General features: G+C 45.1%; 1 protein-coding gene across 2 annotated transcripts in view; it reads right to left on the bottom strand.

Moving 5' to 3' along the window:
* Window positions 1–19,780, bottom strand: part of DIS3L2 (DIS3 like 3'-5' exoribonuclease 2) — a 386,635-nt gene that overhangs the window by 56,992 nt on the left and 309,863 nt on the right. For both annotated transcript variants that reach the window (XM_049888455.1, XM_049888454.1), the window contains exon 13: window positions 16,230–16,463. In XM_049888455.1, coding sequence (XP_049744412.1) covers window positions 16,230–16,463 — 234 coding nt within the window. The remainder of the gene's footprint in view (window positions 1–16,229; window positions 16,464–19,780) is intronic.

Genomic DNA, 19,780 nt, shown 5'->3' with positions numbered 1-19,780 from the left:
CTGAAGGATTCCATGGGGAAAATACTGAATGATGCAGGAGGCATCGAAAGGAGATGGAAGGAATATACAGAGTCATTGTACCAAAAAGAATTGGTCAACATTCAGCCATTTCAGGAGGTAACATATGATCAGGAATTGATGGTACTGAAGGAAGAAGTCCAAGCTGCAGTGAAGGGAATGGCAAAAAACAAGGCTCCAGGAATTGATGGAATACCAATTGAGACGTTTCTACACACGGATGCAGCGCTGGAGGGCTGGAGGTGCGCACTTATCTCTGTCAAGAAATTTGGAAGACAGCTTTCTGGCCAACTGACTGGAAGAGATCCCTATTTGTGTCCATTCCAAAGAAAGGTGATTCAACAGAATGTGGAAATTATCGAACAATATCATTAATATCACACACAAGTAAAATTTTGTTGAAGATCATTCAAAAGCAGCCGCAGCAGTACATTGACAGGGAACTGCTGGAAATTCAAGCCGGATTCAGAAGAGGACGTGGAACGAGAGATATCATTGCTGATGTCAGATGGATCTTGGCTGAAAGCACAGAATACCAGAAAGGTGTTTACCTGTGTTTTATTGACTATGCAAAGCATTTGACTGTGTGGCTCGTAACAAATTATGGATAATATTGGGAAAAATGGGAGTTCCAGAACACTTAATTGTGCTCATGAGGAAGCTATACATAGATCAAGAGGCAATCATTCCAGCAGAACAAGGGGAAACTGCATGGTTTAAAGCCAGGAAAAGTGTGCGTCAGGGTTGTATCCTTTCACCATACTTATTCAAGTCATATGGTGAGCCAATCATCTGAGAAGCTGGACTATATGAAGAAGAACGGGGCATCAGGATTGGAGGAAGACTTATTAACAACCTGCGTTATGCAGATGACACAACCTTGCTTGCTGAAAGTGAAGAGGACTTGAGGCACTTACTGATGAAGATCAAAGACCACAGCCTTCAGTGTGGATTGCACCTCAACATAAAGAAAATAAAAATCCTCAAAACTGGACCAATGAGCAACATCATGATAAACGGAGAAAAGACTGAAGTTGTCAAGGATTTCATTTTACTTGGATCCACAATCAACTCCTATGGAAACAGCAGTCAAGAAATCAAATGACATGTTGCACTGGGCAAATCTACGGCAAAAGTCCCCTTTAAAGTTTTGAAAAGCAAAGATGTCACTTTGAAGACTAAGGTGAACCTGACCCAAGCCATAGTCTTTTCAATCCCCTCATATGCATGCGAAAGCTGGACAATGAATAAGGAAGACTAAAGAAGAATTGATGCCTTTGAATTAGGTGCTGGCAAAGAATCCTGAATATACCACGGAGTGCCAGAAGATCAAACAAATTTGTCTTGGAAGAAGTACAGCCAGAATGCTCCTTAGAAGCGAGGGTGACAGACTTTGTCTCCCATACTTTGGAAATGTTGTCAGGACAGATCAGGCCCTGGAGAAGGACATCATGCTTGGTAGAGGGTCAGCAAAAAAGAGGAAGACCCTCAGTGGGATGGACTGACACAAGGTTGCAACAGTGGGCTCCTAACAATTGTTAGGATGACCCAGGACTGGGCAGTGTTTCGTTCCGTGGTACACAGGGTGGCTCTGAGTCGGAACTGACTCAACAGGGCTTGACTACAACAACAACACGGGGTTTTGATGGCTGTGGCCTTTTGGAAGCAGATCACCAGGCCTTTCCTCTGAGGTGCCTCTGAATGAAGAACTGCCAACATTTTGGCCAGTGTTTAAGTGTCTGCACCGCCCAGGACTCCAGTCACATAGAAAGTGCTCAGTGAATATTTACTAAGTTGAAGGTGTTGACAACAGGAAGGTGGAGAGTGTGAGGCTGGGGGCTGCCTGGAGCAGAAGCATCTATCAAGAAGGACATCCGAGCCAGGCCTCTGGGCCCGCAAAAGAGGTCTCCACAGGGACCAAGAAGAAGGTCTCAGCAACAAGGAGTCAGGAGTCCCGGCAAGGAAGCTGGACACCCGAGTGGGCCTCCGAAAAAGAGCCGCTCAGGCAGAGTTCTGCCTCCTCTGCTGGAGCTGAGAAGTGCAGGCAGTCCAGCCAGGGAGGTGGTGGGGCTGGGAGCTTGGCTGGCTGCAAGCAGGTGGGAAGAGCTAAGTCCCAACACTTGGCTGGGCTGAAGGGCAAGAGGATGGAAGGAGAGTATCCCTTGGTATTTACAGAATGAAACTGATGGTAGTAACTCTGTTTCAAAGGGCAAGATGGCCAGGCAGGCTTTCTCCAAGCTGGACTCCTCAGAATTGCTTCAGGCACAGAATACTGTTACTCATTAGCAAACTCTCTTAGTGAAGAGCCTGCCAGGTTAATGCTGCGGAACAGATAAGAAATCTGCTGGGATTCCCGCCCTGGCTGTTTCCCTTGTGGTCTGCACTCCCTCCTGCCCACCCTGGCACCTTTTCTTTGCCCTGGGAGGACACGATTCAAAGGGCAATTAAATAACTTCTCATTATCTTCAGGTCTTCTAATATTTCCTTACAGCAAATCGTCAATTTTCATTTTTTTTGTAGAGTACTTTTAAACAACAACAAAAAAAAATGGAATGACCTTATTTCTAACTGATTTTCAAAGTGGCTCCATCAAACCATAACTAGCATTCTTACATAAAACACTAAAGCCAGTCACTTCCATGTAGCCCAAACTCAGTATGTCATCCAGCCTTTTCTTGAGGGACCCTTTTTATTTTGTTTTCTCTCTCTATCCTCCATGAGATTTTGCGCTGCTGCTCTGAGGCTGGAACTCTGAAGCTGGGGCCATGTTCCAATTCTTTCTTCGTCCCTAAACCCTAGCATAGTGCTTTGTACTTGTTGTTGTTAGGTGCCTTTGAGTCGATTTTTGACTCATAGCGACCCCGTGTGACTGCCCCATAGGGTTTTCTTGGCTGTAATCTTCACAGGAGCAGATGTCCAGGTCTTTCTCTCGAGAAGCCACTGGGTGGGTTTGAACCACCAACCTTTTAGTTAGCAGCCGAACGCTTAACCATTGCACCACCCGGGCTCCTTCTTCGTACCTGGTAGATACTAAAAAAGTGTGTGAAGCTAAAAAGACAATCAAAAGGGATATGCTAAAATTATATATAATTTTAAAGCTCTTAAATTCTCTTTAGTTTTAAAACATGTCTGCCACGTGTTACTTGGGAACAGAGGAAGTATTATAAAACAAGTTGTGGACAGTGCTATCGTACTTTAAACATGTAGGCATTCAAGTCCTACACTGTGGGGTGTCCGCTGCCAACACTGATCTTAGAGGTAACGTTCACATTGTTGTAATCAGCTCTCAGCCACACGAGTAAGGCATTCAATGAAGTTATCACGCACCTCTTCTGGGCCTGACACCATGCTAGGGTTGTGGGTGAGAAAGTAAAAATAGCAAAGAATCTACCTTCTACACAGCTTATAATCAAGAACTCAGGAGGGAGGGAGACAGACGGGAAGAAGACAAAACTACAATGTGAAACGAGAGAAAGACTGTGAGGTACAGCACCAGGAAGCACTAGAGATGAGTGCCAGGCACCCAGAGAAGGAGAGCGGAGAAGGAGGCCTGAGCTATGTGGAGAAGGCTTCCAGAGGAAGTGTGGTATGTGGGATCTGGGAAGTAAATGGGGTCTGGGCTATGTGAAGGCCCGGAAGGAGGAGTGAGTACGGTTCCCGGCTAGCAGGAAATAGGCGGGATGACGGAGGGCCTTCAGAGCCAGCTGTGGTAATCCACTTGTTCTCACAGGCTGGGCTGAGATGAAACCAAATGAGAAAAGGAAGAGCCCATTAATTGTTTTCCATGAAGCTCAACCAAGCCAATGTAAAAGACTGCCGCATGTTCTGAAATGATGTCTTTCCTCTGTTTTGGTGTTAAAATGTCTTCACTTATGAAATAATGGCACCAGTAGCTGGTAGCTGGCATTTTAGAAAATGCCCTAGCAACGAGCAATCCTATGTCTTGTCCACCAAACGTTTCGGAAATCTTAGAGCATTCTGGGGAGCTCAGCCTGGCAGCAGAGTTCAGGATGGACAGAAGAACTCTGGCCTGAGAATTCTGCAGCACCCCCAGCTCACTAGACAATGAAAGTCTAAATCAACTGGGCCTGCCCCAAGAAGCAGTCATGGTTGAAATCTAAGGATCAGCTGCAACGGTTCACTTTCCCCAGCGCAGGTTTTACTAACGTCAAAGAATTCCATGTCTCTTATGTAGCTGCTTGGCTCACATTCGAGTGACGTGGGGTGTGACACGGGGGCAGGGATGTGCAGTGTGTCCTCGGGATGGAAAGGGGAGAGGCCAAGTGCTTCCAGATCGTGAGCACAATTACCCAAAAGGCAGGGTTCCAAGAGTGGCCAAATTCTGCTATCTGTCAAGGCCCCTGAACTGAAAAGACTATATCTCTGAGAACAACGATAGGGCTGCTGCCCTTCTCGGCCTACAGAACTTTCTTCCGTATCATCCCGTCAGCAGGCAACCCCTTTGTCTAACTTTACTGGCCCCCAAAATGCTATGGACTTCAGCTTGAGTCATCTGGGCACACGCTCAGCTCCACCTGTGATGGGAATTCTCTTCTTTCCTCAGAAAGCCCAGCAGCAACCAGCACAGAGACTCTGTCTTATGGAAATAACCTCCATTACAAGCAAGACTGACACAGACCGTAAGTTTGCAGAGGGAGCATTAGACAGGCGATCCCTCCCTGGTACACCAACCCTTTCCATCCCTGTTATGGGGGACAGAGAACCAGCAGTTGATATCAGCTCACCTCCGAGGGAATCTTTATGAGAGGCAGGTGGGAGAATCTGGTGTCTTACCCACCTTTCTGTGTTAGTGAGCCTGAGTGGCTCCCTTCTCAAGATGGCATACTAGGGTCTCTGGGCCCTGGGGAGCCCAGCACGGCCTGATGACACTGGGGTGAATACAGAAGGGCTCAGGAAGCCTCAGAAGCACTGCCAGCCCCCGAGGTGCTGAAGCTTCTTGGATCCTCACACCTGTCCAGGCAGCTCCACCTTGAGAAGTCCTCATTATATACCTTGTTCTAAACCCTGTATGCTCTGGCAGGTAATCAAACACTCAACCCTTTTATTCAAAAGGGGGGAACCTCCCTGATTCATAATGTGCACTAATTCTCTTACATAAACACACTTCTCTTCTAGAGCTACAGCCCATCCTCCCAGAATACAACTATCATAGTCTTTCCAAAAAAGACCAATATGTATCACATGTATGGAGATGCCTGCTGTTGTTGGCTGTGGTCAAGTCAATTCCAACTCATGACAACCCCATGTGTGTGCAGTAGAACTGCTCCATAGGATTTTCTTGGCTCTAATCATTAATCTTAATTGTGCTCATGAAGAACCTGTACACAGATCAAGAGGCAGTCATTTGAACAGAACAAGGGGATACTGCATGGTTTAAAGTCTGGAAAAGTGTGCATCAGGGTTGTATCCTTTCACCATACTTATTCAATCTGTAATGCTGAACAAAGAATCCGAGAAGCTGGACTATAAGAAGAAGAACGGGGCATCAGGATTGGAGGAAGACACATTAACAACCTTCGATATGCTGATGACAGAACCTTGCTTCCTAAAAGTGAAGAGGACTTGAAGCACTTACTGATGAAGATCAAAGACCACAGCCTTCAGTATGGATTACAACTCAACATAAAAAAACACAAATCGTCACAACTGGACCAATAAGCCACATCATGATAAATGGAGAAAAGATGGAAGTTGTCAAGGATTTCATTTTACTTGGATCCACAATAAACACCCATGGAAGCAGCAGTCAAGAAATCAAACGATGCATTGCATTGGGCAAATCTGCTGCAAAGACCTCTTTAAAGTGTTGAAAAGCAAAGATGTCATCTTGAAGACTAAGGTGCACTGGGCAAAGCCACTGTGTTTTCAATTGCCTCATAGGCATGTGAAAGCTGGATGATGAATAAGGAAGACTGAAGAAAAATTGATGCCTTTGAATTGTGGTGTTGGCGAAGAATACTGAATATACTGTGGACTACCAAAAGAAGGAACAAATCTGTCCCGGAAGAAGTACAACCAGAACACTCCTTAGAAGCAAGGATGGTGAGACTATGTCTCACATACTTTGGATGTTATCAGGAGCAATCAGTTCCTGGAGAAGGACATCATGCTTGGTAAAGTGGAGGGCCAGTGAAGATGAGGAAGACTCTGAACAAGATGGATTGACACAGTGGCTGCAACAATGGGCTCAAGCATAACGACTGTGAGGATGGTGCAGGACTGGGCAGTGTTTCATTCTGTTGTACATGGGGTCACTATGAGTTGGAACTGAGTCGATGGCACCTAACAACAACAACAGCAATCTTTACGGAAGCAGATCTCCAGGGCTGTTCTTCCCTAATGCACTGTGTGGGTCTGAAATCCCAACCTTTAGGTTAGCAGTACAATGTAAGCTGCCTGTGCCACCTAGAGAACTTGAAATACCTGGTTAAAAGCAGGCATTGTGTAGGGGCTGGACATGCAAAGAAGAACAAGAAGCTATCATTATTTGCATGGAACTCAAGGTCTCAGAGAGGAAGATGGGGAAGCAAGCTTGTGGTGCCTCAGACTCCTTCACAGGATTGAGAGCAGTGTTTGTAACACAGCAGGAACTCAAAAAGTATCTGTCCAGTGAAGGGTTGGAGATCATGTCTGAGTCTGTATTTTAACAACTTCCAGAATAATGTTACCCGTATTCCTTCTAATTTTTGAAAATTATGAGTAAATGGCTGTGTAACACACCTAAAGGAAAAGTAAGCACAGGAAGAGTCCAGGGTTAATAACAAGCTGCTCAGCAAACTTTGTCTGATGCTTAATGATATATATTAGTTTTTATGCGTATGTTAACAAGCCACAAATAGTGATCAGTTCACATAAGTGGCTGTAATTACTATGGCTTATGTACAACCAAAGGAGCCCTGGTGGCACAGTGGTTAAGAGCTCAGCTGCTAACCAAAAGGTCGGCTGTTTGAATCCACCAGCTAGCTGCTCCTTGCAAACCCTATGGGGCAGTTCTACTCTGTTCTGTAGGGTCACTATGAGTTGGAATAGATTTGACATGAAGTTTTCAGGTTGTCTCTTCTTCATGCTTTAGGATGCATAAATATGGACTGTTTTCCCTGATTGCCTAGGAAATAAAAACACAATAACTAAATCAATCTCTCACTCCCAGAGGGAGGATTCTGACACCCCAGGACTGAGAACTCCTGTGCCCCTGTTCTCCCCGAGCCCCAGGGCTATACTTTGGAGCCTCTGCAGCTATTCCCTATGCCACCCTTCCCTCCACAGAGGCAGTGCTAGATAACCTGGGTGCCGAGTGACCCAAGGGAGCACAGATTCTTGCCTAGGGATTTATTTTATATAAAAAAAAATATATACAAGATGGATATATCTAAATGGTGACTTTGCCAATAGGATTCTCATGAGACCGGCAACAGGGAAAAATAGGGGAAGTCTGGCAGGCCAATAAATATTCTGTAAGCCTCACTGATTCTACAGCTATCAGCATAGCTGAAGTAATGTGCCGTCTGTCAACATTTAAATGGACGGCCTGAACTTCTAGCAGAAATTGTCCTGTATGTTTCAAAAAAAAAAAAAAAAACACCCATTGCCATCAAGTGGATTCTGATTCATAGCGACCCTATAGGCAGCACCCTAAAGAGAAGTGTAGCAATTCTTACGATGGCACCGATAACATAGAGTGGCTCTGTTCTCTTCAGTCTTAATTTAATTGGATTTCTTTATAATTATTCATGCCAGGCCAACCCAAACAAGGCCTGAAAGCCATTATACACAGGAGGTAAGAGGAACAAAAAAGGACTTGTGAGGTTATGAATGTTCTCTGAGGAGCAGAAAAGGCAACAATGGTTCTCAGCACCATTTCAGAGACAACGGGTTTCTGTAAGGATTCTAAGGAGGGAATGAGAGTTTAGTTTGGGGCGGGGGTAACTAACTCCCTGGCCTCACGTCAGCAACAGGCTACTATCGCTTCCAACCTTCTCAGTCATTTTATATCTTAAAAAAAAAAAAATCTTAGGACCCACCCTTCAAAGTACTTTTTATACTAGGTGATAGAATGGGAAAGCCTATGGTGCAGCACACTGAACTCTTTGTAGGAGAGACTGCATGGAAAAAAAAAAAATGAATAAAGTATGAAAGATGGAAGAAGAATTCAAGACCACAATTGCTCGGATACTGCAGGAGACCTAGATGTCTCTGGAAGAGAGACAGACAGACAAACCACAGGTAATTCCATCTTACTAACCCAAAACTCCTTGCCGTTGAGTTGATTTCGATTCACATCGACCCTGTAGGACAGGGTAGAACTGCCCCATGGGTTTCCAAGGAGCGGCTGGTGGATTCCACCTGTGGATCTTTTTGTTAGCAGCTGAGTTCTTAAGCACTAATTTCATCTTAGGCACCCTATTCACGTTGGTAAATCTTTCTGGAAGGGAATGTGATAAGATGTTTCGAGATTCTTCACTATGTCAGTACCACTGACCCTACCATCACAGTTGTAGGGCTGTCCTACGGAGATATTCAGAAATTGGGTCAAAGATTTATGAATGCAGATGGACATGGTACTATTTTTTACAGTAGCAAACAATCAGAATCTAAAAATCCACAGTTGGGGAGTGGTTAAATGTTTAAGAGTATATTCATGCGATGGAGTATTACAAAGGCATTATAATGTTTCAGAAGAATTTTTAAAGACATGGGAAAGAACTATTATAATAGTATTAAAGAGCAGAATATAAAAAGTGTATGTTATGCTAACCACCCCTCCCTTTTGCCTGAAGTGGTGAGGAATTAATATACCCAAATATTAACAGTGGTTATTTCTGGGTGATGGGATCACAGGTGATTTTTGAGTTCTTTATATTCTTGTATTTTCTAAGTTTCCTAACATGAGAATATATTACTTTTATATAAAACTTCCTTTCTAATGGAAGAAGCAGGGATCAGAGCCCTAAGAACAGGGGCAGGAGGCAGTGTTTTGTGCTGGTGTTTCTCACCTTCCTATCTATCTCATTCTAAAGCCCTCCCCAGGACAGCTCACTCCTTACACAGCTTAACGACCACTGGGATGCTGCTGGCTCCCAAATGGTTAGTTACCTCTAGCCCAGCCCTCCCCACGGACCTCAGACCTCTCTGCCCAAATGCCTATTCCAAATTTCTACCTGTTCCCTCTCTGGCTGGCCCCTCAAACTCAACAGACCCTAAACGGAGGTCATCATTTTTTATTCTCAGCCCTCCTTCCCCCTAGAATGGCCCCTGGGTCAGCACCTGGTACTGCATCAATCCACTTGCCTAGGCAGGAAACCTGAGTCCCTGATTCTTCAGTTCTCCCTCACGACCCACCCCCTCCCTTCCATATCTAATCAAGGTAGTCAATTTCTTAGGGTTCATCAATTTTCCTTCCTCTCCTGGATCTATAATCTTCTCTTACTCCCATGGTCCCTACCTCAGTTTAAACCACTAAAGCCAGTTGCCACTGAGTTGATTCTGACTCATGGAGACCCCGTGTGTGTCAGAGTAGAACTGTGCTCCATAGGGTCTTCAATGGCTAATTTTTGGGAAGTAGATCAATAGACTTTTCTTAGAGGAGCCTCTGGGTGGACTCGAACGTCCAACCTTTTGATTAGCAGCCAAGTGCTTAACTGTTTGTGCCAAGCAAATATCATACTGCACAAGAGTTAAACAGCAGAGAGCTGGAATGCTCATATCTTAAAAGCAACTGTACTGGACACAAGAAACAGAAACATGGTTAGCTATGATTTTTAAATGTATAATTCCATAAAACATATCACTACATTCAGCCATGGGCATGGGATGTGATATGAAGCTTCTTTAGGCCTGTTTTCCATGAGGAGACTCCCTTTCAGTGGCATTCTACAAAATGGCAGAGCCAGCGTTTCTACGAGTGGGTTCTGGGAAAGGGTGGGCAGGATGGAGTTCTCCCTGGGAGGAGGCAGGAGCTCACAGAGGTAGGAAGTTAGAACCCCTGCTCCTTTTGTTTTAGGTCAATTAAAGCTACAAGATGGTAAATGAAGTGAGGGTACTGGTGCTAAACGGATTCATTCCTCTCTTCTCAGCCTCCAACCGGACCTGCTAAGTATGGTACTAATCAAAGGAATAATTTACTTAATTGCATGCAACCACCCCGAGAACTAGCTTAGCACAACTGTTCTTGACCCAGCCCAGATTCCCCAGTCAGTGATGAGAAGCTGCTGGAAGCTCACAGGGTAATGGGCTCTAAACTGTCTGATGGTCATTTTAGCAGGGGTTGGCAAACTCCCACCCGTGAGCCAACAATGGTGTTCCCCTTTTCGGATGACTGGAAAAAGAATATTTCAAAAGAATTCTTCAAAAGTATTTTTTTTTTTTTTAGAATACTATTTTGGGGCACTTGAAAATTATTATTATTATTTTTTATTTATAGGGAATACAAATTTCAGTGTCTTTAAATAAAGCGTTATTGGAATACAGCAACACTCATTCATTTGTGTCCTTGTCTATGGCTGCCTTTCACACTACAGGGCAGAGTAAAGTAGTTGAGACAGGCTGTATGGCCTGCAAAAGCCCAACATATTTACTATCTGGCCCTTTACTGAAAAAGTCTGCCAACCCTACCCGCACCCCCCCCGCCCCCCCCATTTAAAAGCTGGGCAAAGCCCAGGTAATACAAGGTAGCATTCCACAGCAGCTTGGGCCTGAGGGCATTCAAAGTGATTTCTATTAACAAGCTTCTCTTCACAGCCAAATCCACTCAAAGAAACTGCCTAAAGTTTGGGCTTCAAAATTGTTGGCAGGTGTCTTCACACAGGATGCAGCTGAGCATTTACTAAAGGCTCCTTTTGTTTGGAGGAATTTTCCCAAGAAGATGGAAACAGCAGGTTTTCTCCACTCCCGCCCACCTCGGAGCCATTTCCGACTCCTAGCGACCCTACAGGGCAGGGTAGAAAAGCCCCATAGGGTTTCCAAGCTGCAAATCTTTACGGAAGCAGATCGCCACATCGTTCTCTGGAGAAGCGGCTGGTGGGTTTGAACCACCAACCGACCTTTTGGCTAGCAGCTGAGTGCTTTAACCAGTGTGCCACCAGGGCTCCTCTGCTCCACTACAATCTCCTTTAACGTCAGAAATCCATGGCTCAGGAGGGGCTCACACCTCCCCTGACCACCTACGGGGTCCCTGAGGGGTACAGGCGGCAGGCCGCCATGCTTGCCAGTGTTCTTTTCTCCCAGAAGCCCACACTCAGTGGCCTCTCTCTAAGTGCTGTCCCCTGATGAAAGAATGATGGCTGTGGAGAAAGCCCCAGAAAGCAGGAGGTGTAGCTTTCTGAGAACACTTAGTATTTCCTAAGATGTTTTTGTCTTGGGGTTCTATTGAGCATGCTGCTAATCAACTAGACGGCAACGGGTTTGGGTTTTGGTTTTTACCCTTCCCTGGCCTCCTCTCTGAAGGCAATGGACTAAGACATAGAGCTCCAAAGGGAGTCGAGGCCTTGTGTTCATATCAGAGCCAGGAAATCTCATCTTCCTCCCTAGACTGGAAGTTGCCTGAGCATGGCCTTGCGTCTGAATAAATAAAATTACCAGGGGGCTCTGTGCTCTCAGCACCTGTCATCAGGCCAGAGTCAAGGAGCAAGAAGCAGAGCAGGGGTGAGGGCATCCCACAGTTCTCCTCTCCCCACAGCTCAAGAGTGTAATGTGACTATAAGCCATTATGACTATTACAAACAAGTCTGGGCTCCCATTATGATAGCCTCCTTTTTAGAAACAGGAGACACACATTACAAATAAATACAATATCAAGAAGCATCTGTGTTGAGCTTTAGAATCAACATGGCAGCAGAAAACAGATTTAAGAAGAAACCGCCTGGAAGGAATATTATTCAATTCATCTGACCAACAAGATGGCATCCGGTGCCTCGTTGGCTTTGCAGGGCAGTGAGACAGGCGAGCCGTGTCTCACTGAGCTAGAACCTCCTCGGAACCAAGCGAGAGCTCTAGGTGAGAGAGATTTGCAGTAGGTAATCCTACCTCAAAGGAGCCATGGTGCTGCAGTGGTTAAACCACTCGGCGGCTGACCAAGAGGTCGGTGGTTTGAACCCACCAGGTTCTCCATGGCAGAAAGATGTGGCAGTCTGCTTCTGTAAAGGTAACAGCCTTGGACACTCTGTGGGGCAGTTCTACTCTGTCCTACAAGGTCGCTATGAGTTGAAATTGACTCGACAGCACTGGGTTTGTTCCTTGATTCAGCACACAGGCGCCACACCAGGGCAGGGTCCCCCCACCACCCCCCACCACTCTGAACGCCACCATGGTAACCTAACTGCTTGGACAGGCGGAACTGCTGGCTTAGTAGACTGAGCCCCAGGGCCCACTGGGTGACACAGGTGGTGCCTCTCTCAGAGGGCTCCCTAATTGAAGCTTGCACAAAAGGAAATATTTGTTTCAGGACTGCCACCAAAAACATGGACATAGTGAACCGAGGCAGGCAAAGCATCAGAGGGTGACTCCAAACAGTGGCCTACTCAAAAGCACTGGGGAAAACGGACTTGCATGAGGGGAGATGTGGGCAGTAGGGGCATGAGAACAAATGCAGAGACTTCTGTACGGGGCTGTGCGCTGATTCCTGAATGGCTTCACCAGTTAGTTCCTGTGCACCCCTCCTTCGAGAGCGGGCTCCACAGACTTGTTCTCCGAGGGGAAACAAGGAAATCAGCTCCTAGGATGCTCAGATGTTAATTAACTGGAATCTAATAAGGACTTTTGAGGGTTTTTTCCCCGCTTTGAAGGAAAGCTTTTTCTCTCTTAAGTCAGCGTGGTATAAATGGAGGAAGAGGGAGCTAAGAGCTATCTGGATTTCTTCACGTAAGCAACTCATAGAATTAAACCTCCCGGAACTTCAGCTTTCTCGTTTATAAACTGAGAGGGCCGATGAGATGATATCTAAAGTCATCTTCAACAATAAAATTCTGATTCTAAGATGAGCCAACAGACCAGTGTCAGTCAATAATCTGAGATCATTCTTCTGCCCCGACTACTATCCCTCTCCTGATTCGAGCTGAAATCACTGAACAGTCTTTGCTAGTTTTAAAGTATTTCACACTCTTAAATTCTGTTGAACTTTGTAACCTGATGGGATAAGGTCTCTAAAATGTTCTAGGAGAAACCCTCTCATCTGATGTGCTTGAAGCAGCAGCTGGTTAGTTATTCTAGAAGCTGGCTAAGAAGGGGAATCATACAGAAGAGAGATGTACATATCCAAACATTTTGTTTTAATTTATATAAATGTACATTCATTCACTGTTTTGGCTTTTTCAATGTAAGGCTTTTTATTAAGAGTATGCTAATTGGATTTCTAGTCTTTTCCTGAATTAACTACACTCATAATTCACAGTGTATAATTTATAGTTTTTGCTTCTTTAAAAAAGTGAGAATGGAGACATTTGGAAGGCAACCTGAGCACAGAATTCTTCTCGAACTTCACGATATTCCTCATACTCTATTACAGTTGTCTCATCCTAATATTTTTTGAACATTCGTCCTTATCAAGTCTTTCCAAAATATTTACCTTAGTTTTCGCAGAAACAACAGGTTTCTTTTTTATGCTTTTATTTTATCAGTTTTCCTAATACTTAGTAAAACTGCATAATCACAACAACACACAACTGGTATAAACAGGTTGGGAATAAGCATGACTGACTCTGGACACACATACAACTCCCCGGGTGGGAGCAGGCATGCCATGGTGCAGTGCAGTGAATTACTTAATATGCCCTTCTAGCCATGCACAGTCCTGTGACTTCCACAAAAATCGCTGGGTGGGACTATGCAAATAAGGTGCATATAGCCCACCAAGGGAATTGGACAGCTTGCTAATAATGCAGATAAGGTGCATGGAATCACTGCAGGAGTGGGACCATGCAAACAAGGTGTATGGAACCCTAATGAGGGCACTGGTCAGTTTTGCCATCCTGCTAGGCTTAAACGGAACCAATCCCAGAAGCAGAGGGGGGGACCTCACTACTATCAAGAAAGAAGAGCTAGGAGCACAGCGTGTCTTTTGGACCCAGGTCTGTGCACTGAGAACCTGCTAGACCCAGGGGACAGACAAGAGAGCTGTAACACGGAAGACTTCGAGAGACGGTGGCACTAGTAAGAGCAACAGCAGTGTGAGATGGCTGCAGTGGGACTTGCTGACCCACAGAGCTAAAAGCTGTAACACTTGCCCAAGAATGCCCTGAGCAGGGCCTAGTGGCAGAGGGCAAGAAGAAGCTGTCCTGATCAGGAGCTGTATCCTGAGTTGTTCCTATTACTTTTGAGTTCTTCCTGATCCGGAGTTGTGCCTCGTTACCTCTTCAGTAAAGCACTTAACTGTAAGTAAGGTTCATGAGTTCTGTGAGACATTATAGCAAATTACTGAACCCAAAGATGAGAGGGAGAACACTGAGGGGAAGAGGGGGACTTAGTGTTAGAGGTGATGGAGTGGTACAGCAGTCTGGCAAAGTTTGGCACTTGGGACATCTTTAACCTGCGCCTCACAGGAACCAGCTTTGTGCTGACCCTCATACATTACTCATTCACATGGGCACCTGGCACCACACTGTAGAGACAGAATGACTGGCAGTGGCTGCCATGACTCGGGGCCACACAGGGGAAGGCATCAAGAAGGTGGTGGGCAGGCTCCATGAGCTGGGGAGAGAGGTCAGGCTGGAGGTAACAGATTTTGGCACCCTCGGCACCCAGTTGGTAGTTAAAGTCACAAGAGTAAAGGAGTTCATTCAGGGAGTGAGGGTGGATAGAGGAAAAAAGAGGGTGGGGTAGACCCAGGGAATACCAACCCTAAAGGGCTGGACAGAGGAAGAGGCTTCTGCAAAAGGGACCAAAAGGATGCAAGAAAGACAAGCGGAGAACCAGAAGGTTAGCCTCAAAGGCCAGATGCAGAAGTCTGGGGAGCTGAGAACTGCAAGGCACCCTTGGTTTTGACAACAGGAGGCCACTGGCGAGTGAGAACTGGAGTGTGCCCATACCCCGTGAGGGATTTCATGAAGGCAGGAAGAAGATGTTCTGTAATCTCTATGCTTCTAAGCCGCTCTTCCCTGGCCTTGTTGTACTCCTCAGTGCCTCCTCTGCCTCATGCCTCGCCTGCCATCAGCCGGCTTGCGCGCACAGGTCTGTGCTGGCTGCCGGCACCCAGGCAGGGGTGGAGGTGTGCGAGAGCACAGGCAGCCCAGATCACCTACTTGTCCTGAGGCTGCTAACCGACCCCTAGGCCCAGGGCAAAAACTATCTGCAACGCTTGCTGAGAAGCATTTGTGCAAGTTTGCCTCAAGAGGTAGGATGAAAAGTTCAATGAGAAGGTTTTAAAACCAGGTCTTTCAGATCTTTCCAGGATGAGAGGCTCAGAGAAAGAAGCTGTCAGTCAGTCTGGGCTTTACCACCAATGGTCTACTACCCCAGCAGCCCTGCTGCTACCCACCTCATCTTCCACACAGACAGGGACTCCCACAGCCTCTGAAGACCAGGAAAGGACAGGGAGCTCTCTGGGGTATGGGTGAGGAACATAAAAACAAAAACTCCATGATACAGACCCAGGCTCCATTCTGTAATATACTGACGAGTAACGAGGAGGGAATTCCTGGATCCTAAAGTCACTGACTCTTGGACATGGAACTTCAACCAGGTTTAAGTGACAACTGCCTACGTCCCCGGGGGCAGCCTGCAAGGCTGTGGTATTCGAGAGCAATACCATCCTGGATTAATGTTTTCTTCAAGAGCCAGCGTCCTACAGCTTACTCAGTTCTCTGCTGCTTCAAATACTAATCTGAAATTTGTAAACATACGATTCTTTTTGAAGACAAGGGATAGGAAGAAACACTTTTTTTTTTAAAGTCCCAGGATCAGAAGTCACCAGCTTTCTCAATTTTCTTGCTTCCTGTTCCTACCAGCATTCAAAGGGATCTGAGGCAGAAACCTGAGGTAAGGGTCCAATACTGGGAAGGGCCAGTGGACACCCTTCTTTTGCCCTGGCTCGCATCGTTAGGCCCAGGGTGCCTGTGCTGCCTCAGGGAACCCCGTTTCAGTGTAATGACTGGAGAAAGGAGAGGAATGACGAGCCTGAGCCCACTGTGCCGCGTCTCATCGCACTGGGTCCAGGCACAAGTCACATCTCCTAGTTGCACTACAAAAAGGCAGTTACTTACCTGATCCAGACGCAGAGCGCCGCCTACAAACCGCTGTTTGCGTAGCTCCTTCGCGATTCTGTGGAGATTCAAGACAGCCTGGTGCACCTCCTGGCTGGTGTGCTCCGGGGAGATGGGAGGCAGCGCCTTCTCAGGGACTGGCTGAGCGGGGCTTTCAATCATGCTCTGTGCATGCTCATAGCTCAGTTTGGTGCAGGAGCGAATGATGGTCCGGCCAAACCATTCACTAAGGATCTGCAAAGACGGACAGACCATGAGGGAGTCAGAGGAGAACACATTCTTGCTCCTCTGTTCATTCAACCACTCATTCATATACATTTATCAAAGGTTTACTGAGCTAAGTTATACACCTGTAAAAAGCTGAATTGGCAAAAGTCATGTGACAGACATATCTACAAAAACAATAACAAAAAGAAAGAGTAGCTGCTGAGGCTACTTATGTACATCCAAAAATCTCATGGGATTTGGTTCCCTGGTTTGGAGGTTTAGGGTCATGGTTTCATGGGACATCCCAGTTAACTGGCCTAATAACATGTTTAGTGCTTCTATTCTACCTCCTACTTTGTTGCGTAGTTCTGGGGTCTTAAAAACTTGCAAGGAGTCATCCAAGGCACAATAATTGGTCTCTATTTTTTTTGGAGCAACAGAGGAAGAAGGAGAGCCAGGAACAGGAGGATATGGAATGTGTGGCTAACTGCCTCCATGAACGGCTACCTTCTTTGCCACAAGACCAGAAGAACTGGATGGTACCCAGCTGCCGTTACTGAAGATTTTGATCAAAGACCATATAGAAGAATCTTGATCAAAAGGGGAAAAAATGTAGAACAGAATTTCAAATTCTCCTGGACTCCAAACTTTTTTTTTTTTTTTAACCGCCAGGGTACATTTATTACCTAGTGGATGTATTTCCACAGCAGAGGAGAAATTTAAAAGATTCAAATTATATAAATGATTCTATGATAATTGGACATCACTAGTTTAACTGATTAGTATAATCCTTAAATTTTATAACTTTTTTCACTGACAGACTTAATTTCTCAATTTTAATGAGTTATTTAAAACTATATAAAGTACAAAGAGAAGTAAAATAATCATTCATATACATTTCATAAACCCATTACAAAAGATTAACAAATATTAACTTACTGCTTAATTTCCATTCTTTGTAAAACAGTTATAACTTCACTGACATGTATACTGTCTTCTTTGTATGCTTTTCATATGCTGTTTCCTCTCTTCTTGGGCAGAGGGAACTGCTAATATGAAATCCATGAAAGGTTTTTTTTAACGATTCTGATTTCCTTATCTGTAAATTCCCTGTTTAAATTATTTGTTCAATTTTATGTTTGCTCTTTACTATGTATACATGTATATATGTATATGTATATACATACACACACCTATGTGTGATAGCAGAAGATTAATGTGAAAACTAGGTATCTCAAACATTTTCTTTCAGTGTGTTGCTTGCTTTTAACTTTGTGTTGTATTTTGACCATTAGAAAGTTTGCCAGTGAAACTTACTTTGTCTTGTTTAAGAACTCCTTCCTTATACAAAAGTCATAATATTTCCTCCTTCACTGACCCTGTTTCAAATTATATTTCCTAAGCACTATCTCCATTTCCTGCCTTTTTTTTACCATTGCTCTTTTCACCTTCTAATAGTCCATATTTTTTTAACTTTTTTTTTAAATGAAGTGCCCTTAACAATTTCTTGTATAAAATTGTATGCTCTATGAGAGCAGAAATCTTGTTTGCCTTTTTCATTGCCTTATCCTTTGCATCTGATCAATGCCTGACAGGTACTCATAATACTGCTGAACTGTTTTTAATTCCTCAAAGAGTTTGGATATTTAATTAATTCTTTTTTTTTTATTAACTTTTATTGAGCTTCAAGTGAACGTTTACAAATCAAGTCAGTCTGTCACATATATGTTTATATACATCTTACTCCGTACTCCCACTTGCTCTCCCCCTAATGAGTCAGCCCTCCCAGTCTCTCCTTTCGTGACAATTTCGACAGCTTCCAACTCTCTCTATCCTCCCATCCCCCCTCCAGACAGGAGATGCCAACACAGTCTCAATTGTCCACCTGATATAATTAGCTCACTCTTCATCAGCATCTCTCTCCTACCCACTGTCCAGTCCCTTTCATGTCTGATGAGTTGTCTTCGGGGATGGTTCCTGTCCTGTGCCAACAGAAGGTTTGGGGACCATGACTGCCGGGATTCCTCTAGTCTCAGTCAGAACATTAAGTATGGTCTTTTTATGAGAATTTGGGGTCCGCATCCCACTGATCTCCTGCTCCCTCAGGGGTTCTCTGTTGTGCTCCCTGTCAGGGCAGTCATCGATTGTGGCCAGGCACCAACTAGTTCTTCTGGTCTCAGGATGATGTAGGTCTCTGGTTCATGTGGCCCTTTCTGTCTCTTGGGCTCTTAGTTGTCGTGTGACCTTGGTGTCCTTCATTGTCCTTTGCTCCAGGTGGGTTGAGACCAAGACTCCAAACTTTTTGAAGCCATGAAGGGTGGATGAACCGCTGAAGCTACTGCCCTGAGATAACCTTTAAACCTTAAACCAAAAATATCCCCTTATATTAGTCAGTTGCAAAAGAACAAATACTGTATAAGACTACTACTATAAGAACTCGAGAAGTAGTTTAAACAGAGAGGAAAATATTCTTTGATGATTACGAGAGGCAGGAGGGAGGGAGGGAGGGAGAGTGCTTTTCACTAATTAGATAGTAGATAAGAATGACTTTAGGTGAAGGGAAAGATAACACACAATACAGGAGAGGTCAGCACAACTGGACTAAAGCAAAAGCAAAGAAGTTTCCTGAATAAACTGAAGGCTTTGAAGGCCAGCGTAGCAGGGGCAGGGGTTTGGGGACCACCGTTTCAGGAGACATCTAAGTCAACTGGCATAATAAAATCTATTAAGATAACATTCTGCATCCCACTTTGGAGAGTGGCGTCTGGGTTCTTCAACACTAGCAAGCGGCCATCTAAGACGCATCAATTGGTCTCAACCAACCTGGAGCAAAGGGGAATGAAGAACACCAAAGACACAAGGTAATTACAAGCTAAGAGACAGAAAGAGCCACATAAACCAGAGATTACATCAGCCTGAGACCAGGAGAACTAGATGGTGCCTGGCTATAACCAATGACTGCTCTGACAGGGAACACAACAGAGAACTCCTGAGGGAGCAGGAGAGCAGTGGGACGCAGACTTTAAATTTTCGTAAAAAGACCAGACTTAATGGCCTGGCTGAGACTAAAAGGACCCCGGTGGTCATGGTCCCCAGACTTTCTGTTAGCCCAAGACAGGAACCATTCCCAAAGTCAACTCTTCAGTCCGGGGTTGGACTGGACTATGGGATAGGAAATGATGCTGGTGAAGAGTGAGCTTCTTGCATCAAGAAGACACATGAGACTATGTCAGCATCTCCTGTTTGGAGGGGAAATGGGAGGGTAGAGGGGGTCAGAAGTTGGCTGAATGGACACAAAGACAGAGAGTGGAGGGAAAAAAGAAGGAACGTGCTATTTCATTAGG

This window comes from Elephas maximus, chromosome 6 (genome assembly GCF_024166365.1).
Source record: "Elephas maximus indicus isolate mEleMax1 chromosome 6, mEleMax1 primary haplotype, whole genome shotgun sequence".
Classification (NCBI taxonomy): domain Eukaryota; kingdom Metazoa; phylum Chordata; class Mammalia; order Proboscidea; family Elephantidae; genus Elephas; species Elephas maximus.
This window is presented reverse-complemented; position numbering and strand designations above follow the sequence as displayed.